Source organism: Pseudorasbora parva, chromosome 7, assembly GCF_024679245.1.
Source record: "Pseudorasbora parva isolate DD20220531a chromosome 7, ASM2467924v1, whole genome shotgun sequence".
Classification (NCBI taxonomy): domain Eukaryota; kingdom Metazoa; phylum Chordata; class Actinopteri; order Cypriniformes; family Gobionidae; genus Pseudorasbora; species Pseudorasbora parva.
The window spans coordinates 51,298,533-51,311,942 of record NC_090178.1 but is presented as its reverse complement, the minus strand read 5'-3'; the positions used below and the strand labels follow the sequence as shown (position 1 = coordinate 51,311,942).

Here is a 13,410-nt window from a genome sequence, read left to right as displayed (position 1 = left end):
ACCATTGATGCTTGATCCTCCATCCCATAACAGAGTGTCACTGTGCACAGATAACTGGAGCGCAATCTCATTCGAGTCAAAGTTTTCTCTTCAGAATAAATCTTGTGTACTTGCACAAATGTACAATGTAAATGTACTTGCATTTTTAAAGAGGGGGGGGGGTGAAACACTCAGTTTCAGTCAATCTCATGTCAGTCTTGAGTACCTATAGAGTAGTATTGCATCCTTCATATCTCCAAAAAGTCTTTCGTTTTATTATATTTGTAAAAGAAATATGGGCTGTACCGAGTCTTTCCGGAAAAAAACCGAGTGCCTGGAGGCGTATTGTGTGGGCGGAATGCGAATGCGCAAATCGGTGACGTCCTCAAGCGTGGAGAAACCCAATGGCTATCTCAGCTAACGTTAATAGATATGTTCCAGAATCTAATTCGGAGGCTGATATAGAAACAGCAACAGCAGGACGTCCGTCTCTGTGGTATGTACTGTATTTAGAGGCCTGTCAACATGACATGATTCGGTTTATGGACTATTGTATGCGACCAAACCTTAGTAGCAAGCAAAACGGTTTTGCACGTCAGACCAGTGTAACTTTATAAGTTACATAGAACAGCAATGAAGTCCGTTAGCCGTTTGAATGACGAAGCACACGATCGTGTCGTTTACTGATGTTTACTCACGCGACGATAAGCAACAGCACAGACATTTGAAGCAGTTTTACTTACCGGCTGCTTCCAAAGCAGGACCGAACCTTTATCGCTGGGACCGCTCCGTCAGAAACACACTTCTTGGAGTGTGGAGATCCACTTTGCGATGCGACTGAAGCATTTCTGCGTTCAAATCGGTTCAAATGCAGCGCTGCCTTCCCGGAATGCTGTGCTGAAGCGTTGAAGTCGCTTAATGTCAAAGTGGAGGAATGAAGTGGAGCGTGGCTCGGACTATAACCGACATTAGTGTTCACGGACGGCTGGATCTGCAGCTGAGAGTGTTTACGGCCGTGCATTTCCTCTCTCGCTCTAGTCACGCGCGCGCGCACCCTACCGGGAGAAGAGCCCGTATGGCCCATACAAGGACCTTCAGCTCTATTAACGTCAAGCCGACCCATACTCGAAAAAAACTCTCCGAAACTTGTGAGAAACCGGAAGGAGTATTTTTAACACAGAAATACTCTATCAAACGTCCAACATTAGTTTTTGAAACTTTGACTATGTTTAGGATGTGAATCCAAGTCTATAACAGTGCAAAAAGCTCAGTATGCATGAAACAGCATTTCACCCCCCCTTTAAGGATCATGTATGTATTGTGCCGCACCTCTAAATCACTGACTTCAGGTGTTCAGTCTCTTCATGGCCACAGGTGTATAACTCCAGCTCTAGGCCTGCAGACGTTTCTACACACATTAGTGAAAGAATGGGTCGCTCAGTGAACTCAAGCGTGGTGCCGTGATAGGCTGACACCTGTGCAATAAGGCCATTCAAGACATTTCCTCACTACTAAATATTCCACGCTCAACTGTTAGTGGGATTATAACAAAGTATAAGCGTTCGGGAACAACAGCAACTCAGCCACGAAGTGTTAAATCCCAGAGCGGGGTCAGCGCATGCTGAGGGTCACAGTGCGCAGAAGTCTCCAACTTTCTGCAGAGTCAACAGCTCCAGACCTCCAGACTTCTGTGGCCTTCAGATGAGCTCAAGAACAGCGGAGAGAGCTTCATGGAATGGGATTCCATGGCCGAGCAGCTCATACAAGCCTTACATCATCAAGAGCAATGCAAAGCGTGAGATGCAGTGGAGTAAAGCAGCCGCCACTGGACTCTAGAGCAGTGAGACGTGTTCTCTGAGCGACCAATCACGCTTCAGTCTGACAATCCCATGGACGAGTCTGGGTTTGGCGGTCACCAGGAGAACGGGACTTGCCTTGTTTTTCAGGGGTTGGCCCCTTAATTTCAGCAAAAGGAACTCTTAATGCTTCACCAAGACATTTTGGACAAGTTGGACCATCTTTGTGGGATCAGTTTGTGGACGGCCCCTTCCTGTCCCAGCATGACTGCGCTCCAGTGCACAAAGCGTCGGTCCATAAAGACATGGATGAGGAGTTTGGTGTGGAGGAACTTGACTGGCCTGCACAGAGTCATGAGCTCAACCCGATAGAACAGGTTTGGGATGAATTAGAGCGGAGACTGAGAGCCAGGCCTTCTCGTCCAACATCAGTGCCTGACCTCACAAATGAGCTTCTAGAAGAATGGGAAAAAATCCCCATAAACACACTCCTAAACCTTGAGGAAAGCCTTCCCAGAAGAGCTGAAGCTGTTAGAGCTGTAAAGGGTGGGCCGACTCCTTATTAAACCCGATGGATTAAGAATGGGATGGCATTCAAGTTCATGGCCATGTAAAGGCAGGTGTCACAAAACTTTTGGCAGTATAGTTCGTGTCCGCCTCCAGGCCTGTATTTATTCAGTTCTCAGTGTTCCCAAGGATTTGGGAAAGAGCACAAGGACTCCAGGAATAGGTTTTGAACCACTATTCCTGAATGAACCACTGAGCCACTGCCGCCTTATACTTATATTCTACTTATAAAGCTCATATTAATGCCTTATTCTGCATGAGCTTATTCTACATCCCTTAATCCGACCCAATACCTAAACTTAAATGCTACAAAAACTACCTTACTAACTATTAATAAGCAGTAATTTAGGAGTTTATTGAGGCAGTTGTTGTTGTTAATAGTGAATATGTGTTCCCCATACTAAAGTGTTACCGAAAAGGCTTCTACGGTTTCCTGATATCAATGGGTTCCAGCCCAGTCTTGACCGAAGAGGTTTGAATTGGACACTGAGAAAGTCTCGGTTTAAAATGGTCACTCAGAGCATTGTGTTCTTATGTTCATCCACTGGATTGGTTCATGTCAGTGGACTGTCACCGAGTTGATTCTTGAGATTCTCAGGTGTGAAGGCGGGGCTCACTGAGAAGAATCTGTGAACATTCCTGGCCTGCCTGGAGAATGAAGGCTTCCTCTTCAGAAGGCAAGCAGGTCCACCTCGGAATCCCCTAAACATTCATGCGGTCATTACATCCCAATTGAGTCTGTTACAACTGCTTATGTTCACACAGTGCTTGTGTTGTTATTTTGGGGCAGTCGTGGACTAATGGTTAGAGAGTTAGGCCCTATTCGGACGGGATTAGATTAACATGGGGACATGGGGGTGAAGTAATTTTACCTCAGGACATCTTTAATATTAATGGGCAATTTGCACGGGATAAGACATCTCAGTAAAACTAGTAGAAGTGGGAGGAGTAACTTGCTTTACGCACCACAGTAACCTACTTGTCGTCGTGTGCGTATGACACTACTGTTATCACGTGAGCAAACACACAACATGAGCGCCAGTCTGAACTCCGTCTCCTAAATATATATATATATATAGATGGATAGATATTAGGGCTGTCAAAGTTAACATGTTAATAACGCGTTATTAATAGCTACCATATTTTCTTTTTAAACATATTAAACACCAGGTCGGAAGAAAAGTCTGTTTACATTGAACACATTCTCTGCAGTCCGAGCGTGATGTGCAAATATCTGAAGCTCACTCTCGCTCATAACCGAGGTAAATCATTGACACATCACCACTTACAGTACATGAGTTTTATTGAACTAAATACATTACAATGGGCTAAAACAAATGCACAGGTTACTTTTCCGAACAAGAGCGGTCCCGAGTCCGTGTTTCTCACACTGTTTACGTGAATCGCGGCACAGTTTTGGCGCGCACACACAAAATACCGGCAGTTCAATAGATAGCGTGCATCTCTTAAAGGGGCCGCACTATATTCCTACTCCTGGTGAATATGGACCTCCTCCAGATATGGTGTGTTACTGGTGCGCTCACAGGTCCACATCACAGCTTTCACATCACCAATGTTTCACACAAATTGTGCCCTGTTCTGAACTAAACTTTACTAGCCAGTAATACTACCTTTATTTATATTCTTAAAATGAGAGAGAAATGAGAGAATGAGAGAAATCCAACTTTTTCCAGACCTTTTTACAGAAGGTAAAAGTCTCTGTAATCTTTACTGACATTGTCCTTAATGATTACTGATGGCACATTCGGACGGGACTAAAATCACAGAGAACCTCTGGTAATAATTACTTTACCCCCACGTCCCCATGTTAATCTAATCCTGTCTGAATAGGGCTTTAGACTGGCAGCCCAAAGGTTGTGGGTGTGCTCCTCAATGCCGGTAAGAAATGTGTCCTTGAGGCAAGCACAGAACTCCCAAATTTTTCCCTGGTACCACAGAGAATGTGTGTCCACTGTTCCAGGTGTGTGTGTCCACGGTTTGGAGTGTGTGATCACTACTCGCTACTCCTCAACTTGAATGGGTTAAATTCAGAGAACAAATTCTGGCTATGGGTTACCACACTTGGCCTTCACCTCATTTCACGTTTTCGACAATTTCGCATGACTAGGAATCGGAGAGAGAACATGAGTTTGTTCTTAAATCGGTGACAGATGACAATTGCTTAATGTGACACCTGCATCCAGTCAGAGTTTATCTGCCGGCATTGCTCTGATGGTGTACAGGCTTCATAGACCATCACTCCTGAACAGAGTTCCTCATAGCATCAGCAAATGACTCATTCCCTTCTATCGCCTTCTAATTCAGTTGTGTTCATAACGGAGAAACTCTTCCTTGTCTTGACTGGATTGGGGAAAATATTCTGCACTGGTTCAAAACTTTCCAGGAACATTTCCTTGTCACCAGCAACAGATCAGTTGACTAATATAGAACTTTAACATTTAAAACATACCTTTTTAGCCAAAGAGCAGTCTGTATATTCCAGTTGTCGACAAATGATTTAAAACTTGTCGCTGTCTGCAGACAGAGAAAATATGTTTTATAATTCAACGTATGGGAGATCCATAGCCATCCCATGGCACTAAAGAATGCAGAAGTGAATGCACTCTTTACATGGCCTGTTTAAATGTAGTGAACAAACCTCAGTCTCCCAGATGTGAACATTGGAGACGAGGTCCCAGGACACTTCTCCCCTCTCGTTCACACCACTGACTCCAAACCCCGCCGCATTATGGACGGCATCCGCTGTAAATGGAAGAAATGTGCATTTACTATACAGCACTAGTCCTTCTAGATCATGTGTACAGATTTAAATGATTATCCTTACCAATAAATGTCTCCAACATTTAACGCCAGTTGTGCTTTACAAAATCACTCACAAAGAACAATATCTAGCTGAAATAGACCATTGCAAAACTAGAAAATTTCAATTTTATTTAAAGATGAAGGTATTTTTTGCTTTGTTTTGATGGCAGAAGCACTTTCTCCTATCTCAGCTTATTATGTGTAATCCCTAACCTGCCAAACTCAGCGAAACTGTCTCAACCCATGCCGTGAATTTGGACAGGACAATGATTTGTGTGTCTACCCAATGACAGAAAACAAGGGAAGACCTCTTTTAGTCATTAGTTTTGTACTTCCATTTTGTGATTCTAGTGATGCAGAAATTACAGGCTTCATCGTTATTACAGGATTTTAAAGGGAATTTAAAATTAATGAATAATGACTCTCCCTAATGTCGCTCCACACCCGTAAGACCTCCGTTCATCTTCACACACAGTTTAAGATATTTTAGATTTAGTCCGAGAGCGTATGCAAGTGTATGCACACTATACTGTCCATGTCCAGAAAGGGAATAAAAACATCATCAAAGTAGTCCATATGAGACATCAGTGGGTTAATTAGAGTCTCTTGAAGCATCCAAAATACATTTGGGCCCAAAAATAACAAAAACTACGACTTTATTCAGCATTTTGACACGCGATCTGAATCATGAATCAGAGGTCCTACAGGTGTGGAACGAATTTGGGTAAGTCATTATTTAAATAATTTTCATTTTTGGCTGAACTAACCCTTTAAACCACACATTTAAAATGGCCGGACATTGTTCTCTATGACTATAGGAACCCTGGTAACTGCCATTCGGCTGTACAGTTAGTTTTAACATTTTGGAACAAACGTATGTTTTTCTGCCTACAATACATTACAAGAAATAACGGCAACTTTTAACATATTCTCCTTTCAGCCAATCAGTCTCAGGTTTCTGTGCCCCGCCTGCTTACCGAGGGTCCATGCAAAGTAGAACTTGGGTCTGGCTGCCTGGACGGAAATGAGCGCATAGGCCAATCTGGATACGAAGGAAGTCTCGCTGACGAATCGCGGGTCCACATTGTACATTATGGGGAATGATTTGGTGATGATGAAGAACCAGAGCACACAGCAGACGCACACAAGAAGCTTATTAATCACAGTCCTCTGTAAAAGAATAGGAATTAATCTCATTAGACAAAATCAACACACAAAGTTTCCTGGGAAATCTGCACGACATCCTGGCGATGTTGTAGCATAATCAAAAAACTTTCTAATCATTGATTATTTCAAAGTTAAAGTCAAATTTATTTCATCCATAAAAATGGAAATTACAGTACTTACGCCCACCGTCATACTCACATACACACAACAAAATAATAAGTTAACATTAAATACACACACATACAGCTAAAAAAGTTCTACAATGTACGTTTATAGTGCTCATTGTGCTGCCTAACTGCTTGTGATATGAAAGAGAGAGCATACCGTTTATTGCGTGTTGCTGGTGGTCTTAGCCGCCCACTGCACTTCATAACCATGGTGTCAAAACAAGCTTGGAGAGGATGACAAGAGTCCTAAATAATCTTAGCTGCCATTTTATCCAGGTGTTCATAGTATACGCTGTCAATTGTAATTGTCAGCCCAGCCATTTTTCCTGCCTTTCTGTTCAGTTTATTAATCCTATCCTTCTCAGTAACCCCTGCATTCCCATCCCACAACACAGTAGCTCCACACACTACGTATGACAGACATAATAAACATTTTCATTACATCAGAATTAACATTAAAAGACCATGTCAACTTATCATTAAAACAACCCCTAAGTAAGTATCGTTCTACAGTTGCCCCTTTAATTCCCACTGCCTCAGATTCTCTCTTATTTCTTCTAAAGTCAATGACTAACTCTTTTGTTTTCTTGACATTGAGCTCAGAAAGTGACTGTCACAAAACAAAAGCCAACCTGGTCTCACAGAACTCCTGTCATTGACATACATAGGCATCACAAATCAGATTTCCCAAGCGCTGAGCTTCTCCTGTTTGTTGAATGGTGTATTTGATGTTTGCCAGTTTTCTACCTTGTTTATTGTATTATTTTGGTTTGTTTTGTTTTGCTTTTGTATAATGTAAATGTTTAATATGTGGGGTTGGTGAATGCAATATAAGTTTTCATCTTGGGTCTTATTCTTCAGACATATAGTTGGGTAAACCAAAGCTGACTAGTTTTGTTTTTATACCTTAGTTATTTTCAAGCCTTGCTGTCCCTACTCTGATATATAACTTAAACGAACAAAGGGGTAACGGTTATAACAGTTCATTACACGGCTCTGTGAAATACTCATTCCAGCGGTATGTTATTCCCAGATAACAACCACTCATCCGGGTACTACGAGTTATCTTGACCGGTTCTACTTCTGTGCTTAACGCTGGCGCCATCTTGTGGCTGTTAAATACTTGAACAGCCATTGCTACAATGGAAGACTTCAAGGCGGGGTTCCTTTATAAAGTTTTAAATATGGATATTTTTCTTACAAAAACGCATCGATTGGAATCAGAAGGCTCTATTAACCCATCGGAGTCGTGTGGAGCACGTTATTTGACGGACAGCTGCATTTAATGGACTTCAGAAACAGCTCCAACTACTGCTGGGATTAACGTTAGCCTGGACTTTTTAAATATAACTCAGATTGTATTTGTCTGACAGAAGAATGTCATAAACACCTATTATGACTTGAGGGTGAGTAAATCATAGGCTTGGTGTCATGTTTGGCTGAACTAACCCTTTCAGCATTCATTTTCAACATTTAGCAGCAATAGATAAAGGCTTAAAGCAGGTTGGAACTGTTTTTCTTCACGAAGCTTTGCGTAAGAGCTAATAGAATATTTAATCTCAAGACAATATTTAGTGTCTAATAATTATTTATTTGCGACTACTAGCCGTGTAATAAGCGGGATAATGTCCACCCAGCCAGTTGTTATCGCAGAATAAAACCCTTCAGAGTGATGCTCCGCTTCGCCTCGGGGTCCTGATCACTCTGAAGGGGTTTATTCTGCGATAACAACCGGCTGGGTGGACATTATCCCTAACTTAAAACAATAGCATCTTCTGCCCCCCTTCCTTTCTGGTATGCAAACTGGCAAGGATCAAGATATTTCTCCACATATGGCTTTAAGTTATTTAAAACAATATTTTCACACACTTTCATGGTGACCGAGGTAAGGGCCACCGGTCTCAGGTCATTCATACACTCCATTGTTTTCTTTTTGGATACCGGTATGATACAAGATTCCTTCCATAAATCAGGCAAAACATTAGCAGAAAAACAATAATTAAACAATATAGAGAAGATACTGGCTGTCTTCTCTACGTAGAGAAGTACTTTAGGTGTAAGCCCATCAGGACCTGCCGCTTTGGTTGCCTTCATTAGTTTGAAAGGGATATTCTCCTTCTGGGGTGTTGATTAACTGCTCTCTAAGACTAGTTCTTTCATTAGAAAAGTCAATTTTATTAAATCTATTATAAAAGCTATTTAACTCATTTGCATATTCCATAGACCCGTTTAGTTGGTACCTTTCAGGCTTACCTTTGCCTACATATCCACTCATTAGCTTCATACCTTCCCACACCTTCTTCATGTCATTCTCTTTAAAATGGTTTTCTACTTCCAATTTCTACTTATATTTCTCCTTTTTTATTTCATTTCTAAGTTCTTTATGGGCCAATTTTGATGACTCTTTGTCCCACCTAGCAAAGGCTTTTCTCTTTTCTCTAATTAACCTTCTAATCTCCTCATTAATCCAGGGTTTTTGCATACAGCTTGACCCTTTCTGTGGGACAACCACATCAGTGCTAAAATGTAAGTATCCGCAAGCAGATTCAGTAAATTCATTATGGTCGCTTGCAGCATTCTCAAAAACGCCCAGTCCATTCTTTCAAATACATCCTACAATCTCTCGATCGCATCTTATTCACTGTGACCTTTCTCATTTTTTGTCTCTGTACCAGCGGGATGTATTTGGGGCATAGCAGCACCAGGTTACGGTCGGCTTTGCCAAAACTTTGCAACTTTTAGGACACATACGCATCCTTGACTTTGGTGTAACAGCGGTTGAGGATTGTATCCCCCCTGGTGTTGCATTTAACATGTTGATAATATTACCCACTGGTCTTTACTGTGCAATAATAATTGATCCGTACAACATATAAAACTTCCAAAACTTAAAAAAAGCACACATGTGAATGAATATTTCACCAAGCAATGAATATCCTCATACTTTGTCCTTCTAAACCTAGAAGACTTTCTTGCTTCACTGGAATACAAAACGAGTTTAGCAGAATGTAAAGTTTCCATACAATGAGGCCTTGGCCTGTCAAGCTATCAAAATAACAAAAAGGCACCGTAAAATAAAAAGGGTTTGTTTCACAAAATAAGTTTTAATGGCATGATGGTGTTACTTTTAATAATGGCAGCGATTCATTGTTGGTGAAGTATTCCTTTACATGTTCACATTCACGCTGTTCTTCATGAGCAGACTACTCTTATTCTGTTCATGAGTTAGTGTGTCCAGCTAAGTCCTGTGTGAACAGCTTTATTTGCAAAGCAATTTGTGTGTGTGTGTGTGTGTGTGTTTGTGTGTGTTTGTGTGTGTGTGTGTGTGTGTGTGTGTGTGTGTGTCTCACCACAGGTGACGGCTCGGGCACTTTATCCCAGCCGTTCTGCTGCGAGTCTCTGACTGTCTTCAGCCTGTTCTGCACATGATGGCCGTTAATAAACTCAATGTAGTCTTTATAGATACAGCACGGACCCACCAAGATACTCAGGAAATTTATATTGTAGCTCAGGTACTCCAACAGCGAAGGCCTAGAGCTGTACATGGAGGAAATAGGTAGGTCAGGAGAGGAATACATGACTTATCTAAAAAATAGGAATGTAAGCTTGCTTTTACACTGACTAATCCCTGTTTCTGTCATCAACAGGGTCTAAATTTGTGCGGCGAAGTTGTTATTCCCAAAACAAATGGTTGCACTTTTTGTTCACATCTGCTATCATGTCCAAATAAGCAGTAATCACTGCCCGGTTTGCTTCAGCTGCGTTTCATTCTTTTTAATACATTTGTAATGATATCATAAATCTTTTTGCACTGTCATTGAGTGTGTTTACATGCACGTTCTTAAGCCGATTATGCCTAATAATCCGACAATGATCATGGTCATGTAAACACGGTAACCCATTTTCTTTTATTGGAGTAAGGTCATCAATCATGTAAGCATAAACCGGTCGGACAGGTCGTTTTTTGCCTCTTACCCCGATTTCGCTGCATGTAAACACATTAACCTGCTTTCTGATGGCTTATTGAAGTACAGGTTTGCATGTAAAACGTCTCGGTTATGTATATAACCCTTGTTCCCTGAGAGGGAACGAGCACTGAGTTGTAACGACAAATTTGGGGATGCTCCCTAAGCATCAGCGCAGAAGTCTGAATGAAACTAGTCCAATCCTGATTGGTGCTGCGTCATGACGTAGATGTGACGGAATACCCGGAAGCTATAAAGGGGAGGCCGGCGCATAGTAGCGTCAGTTATCGCCATGAAGCAAGCGTTCTCAGGTGATATGCGGTGTGGCGACGAGATGCAGTGCTCGTTCCCTCTCAGGGAACAAGGGTTATATACATAACCCGAGACGTTCCCTATATCGAGGGAACTTCACACTGCATCGGAACATCGAATTTGGGGAATGAGTACCCACTAGGCCACACCGAGGGTACGCTTGCCCTATTGTGAAGCTGGAAACCAGGCACAATTAGGACTGAAGCACCCTGGCGCCGTGTGTCGCAGGGATGTGTAATCTGTAGAATCTTATAAATGTGTGCTGAGTGGCCCATCCGGCTGCTTCGCAGTTGTCCTCCCTGCAATAGGGGAAGGCAGATTGCGCACCTGATATGCCATGGCTATAGCCTGCACAATCCAATTACTATTACAAGTGGTAGATGCAGGCAACCCTTTTTTGGGTGAGCCAAAACACACTAACAGCTGGTCTGATTTCCTCCACTCTGCTGATCTTTCCAAATATATCCTCAGTGCCCTGATTGGGCACAGAAGGAAAAGTCTCCCTTCTTCCATCATCACATGGGTTGGGGGATGAAATGCCTGAAGAACCAAGGACCTGGCCACACTAGAAGGCACCTTAGGCACATAACCTAAGACGGCTTTAACTCCTCCAGGGGCAAACTCCAGGCAAGTTGGCATGACAGCTAAGGCCTGGAGATCCCCCACTCTCCTTAGCAAAGTGATAGCCAGGGAAAATGCCACTTTAAGGGTCAGGTTCTTAGGCTCTACCAAATCCAGTGGCTCAAAGGGGGCCTCGACCAACCCTTCGAGAACCACCACCAGATCCCAGGTAGGATCTCTGGTACGGGGTACAGGCCTCATCCTACAAGCCCCACAGAGGAACCGTACAACCAAATAGTGCCTACCCAACAGCCCATCACTCACAGGTGCATGGAAAGCCCCAATTGCAGCCACGTACATCTTGAGTGTGGACGGGGTAAGCCCTACAGAGAAACGGTTTTGGAGGAACTCCAGCACTGAAGCCACCAGGCAGTTAACTGGCTCTACCTCAATCTCTCTACACCAAGTAGCGAAAACTTTCCACTTGAGGCTTTACAATCTCCTTGTGGATGGAGCCCTGGAACTGAGTAAGGTCTCTTTAACATCTGCTGGCAGTCCAGCTTCTTGGTACCTGGCCCCCTCAGGGGCCAGACCCAAAGGTTCCATATTTCTGGCTGGGGGCGAAATATTGTGCCCCCGCCTGCGATAGGAGATCCCTCCCCAGAGGGACCTGCCATGGGGGACCCTCCCGCAGAGCTATGATGTCCGAGAACCATAGTCGAGTCGGCCAACGAGGAGCCATCAGAACAAGACTGACTCCTTGTTGCCAGACTCTCTCTGGGACCCCTGGGAGCAGAGCGATCGGGGGGAATGAATACAGACGCAGCCTCGGCCACAGCCTTCCTTCTCCTTGGTGACGCGGAGAGACAAATCCACAGCCTTCCGAAGCTCGAGGATGTCCTCCGGAGAGGGACCCTTGTCGAGCTCTTTGAGGAGGTTGGCCTGGTAGGCCTGCAAGATGTCAACCTCAACCCGCCGCCATATATGCCCTGCCCACCAAAGCAGATGAATCCCGGCAGGGTTTGATGGGCAGTACCGGGCTTTGAGGGACAATGCAGATTCGGGTGACAGATAGCTCGTGAGAGCATCTTCCACCCAGAGGAAGATTAAGAAAGTGCCTAGACGACCACGGGCCCAGAACCACGGGGCTTACGTGGTTAGATCAAAGACTGCTAACCGCGAGCGAAGCACTCTGAGCGTCAGCAGCTCACAATGACTGCAAGCGGCTCCCTCGAGAGCAGTCTGAGCATGCTGAACGCCCAGGCACTGTACACAAAGAGAGTGTGTCCTCTCCTGAAATAAAGCAGGGAAACGGGTGCACACAATATCTATCTATCTATCTATCTATCTATCTATCTATCTATCTATCTATCTATATATATAAATATATATATATATATATATATATATATATATATATATATATATTTTTTTTTTTTTTTTTTTTTTTTTTTGCATACAGACAACAGTAAATAGGCAGACAATTCACACAGAGCGCTATGCTGAAGAGTGATAATTGACGCTACTATGCGCCGGTCTCCCCTTTATAGCTTCCGAGTATGCCGTCACATCTACGTCCTGACGCAGCACCAATCATGATTGGACTAGTTTCATTCATACTTCAGATGCGCAGATGCTTAGAGAGTATCCCCAAATTTGTCGTTCCGATGCAGCGCGAAGTTCCCTCGATATAGGGAACTGGTTATTTCAGTGAGCTGATATGTGTGAGTTATCCGCTTGTGGTGAGCATGTAAAGGTGCTCAGTATGGGGTATGGAGTGTAGACTGATGGCTATCGTCTGGGACATTCCTCTTTTCTGACTGCTGCCATGAGCAGACACCAAACACTTGTCCATTAGAGCAGATTTTGCCTATGTCGTTGTTACTGCTGAGGATTGTAAAGTCATACTGTACTGCCAGACGCCTCTGATCGTCTTTGAGTTCCTCTTGCTTTCGACTCATCCCTGAAACCAAAGAAAGACAAGTCGTGTTTTCTGAAATGATCTACTGAATTATTTTCCAAGATGTCAGTTTATGGCAAAAAATTAACGGAAATAGCATCAATGATTTCTCA

General features: G+C 43.3%; 1 protein-coding gene across 1 annotated transcript in view; it reads right to left on the bottom strand.

Moving 5' to 3' along the window:
* LOC137083960 (lysophospholipid acyltransferase 1-like) overlaps window positions 1–13,410 on the bottom strand; it is a 54,260-nt gene that overhangs the window by 15,347 nt on the left and 25,503 nt on the right. The window contains exons 7-11 of the mRNA XM_067449892.1: window positions 13,246–13,300; window positions 9,850–10,036; window positions 6,143–6,335; window positions 5,002–5,105; window positions 4,813–4,877 (exon numbers count right to left, since the gene is read on the bottom strand). Of these exons, the coding sequence (XP_067305993.1) occupies window positions 4,813–4,877; window positions 5,002–5,105; window positions 6,143–6,335; window positions 9,850–10,036; window positions 13,246–13,300 (604 nt within the window). The remainder of the gene's footprint in view (window positions 1–4,812; window positions 4,878–5,001; window positions 5,106–6,142; window positions 6,336–9,849; window positions 10,037–13,245; window positions 13,301–13,410) is intronic.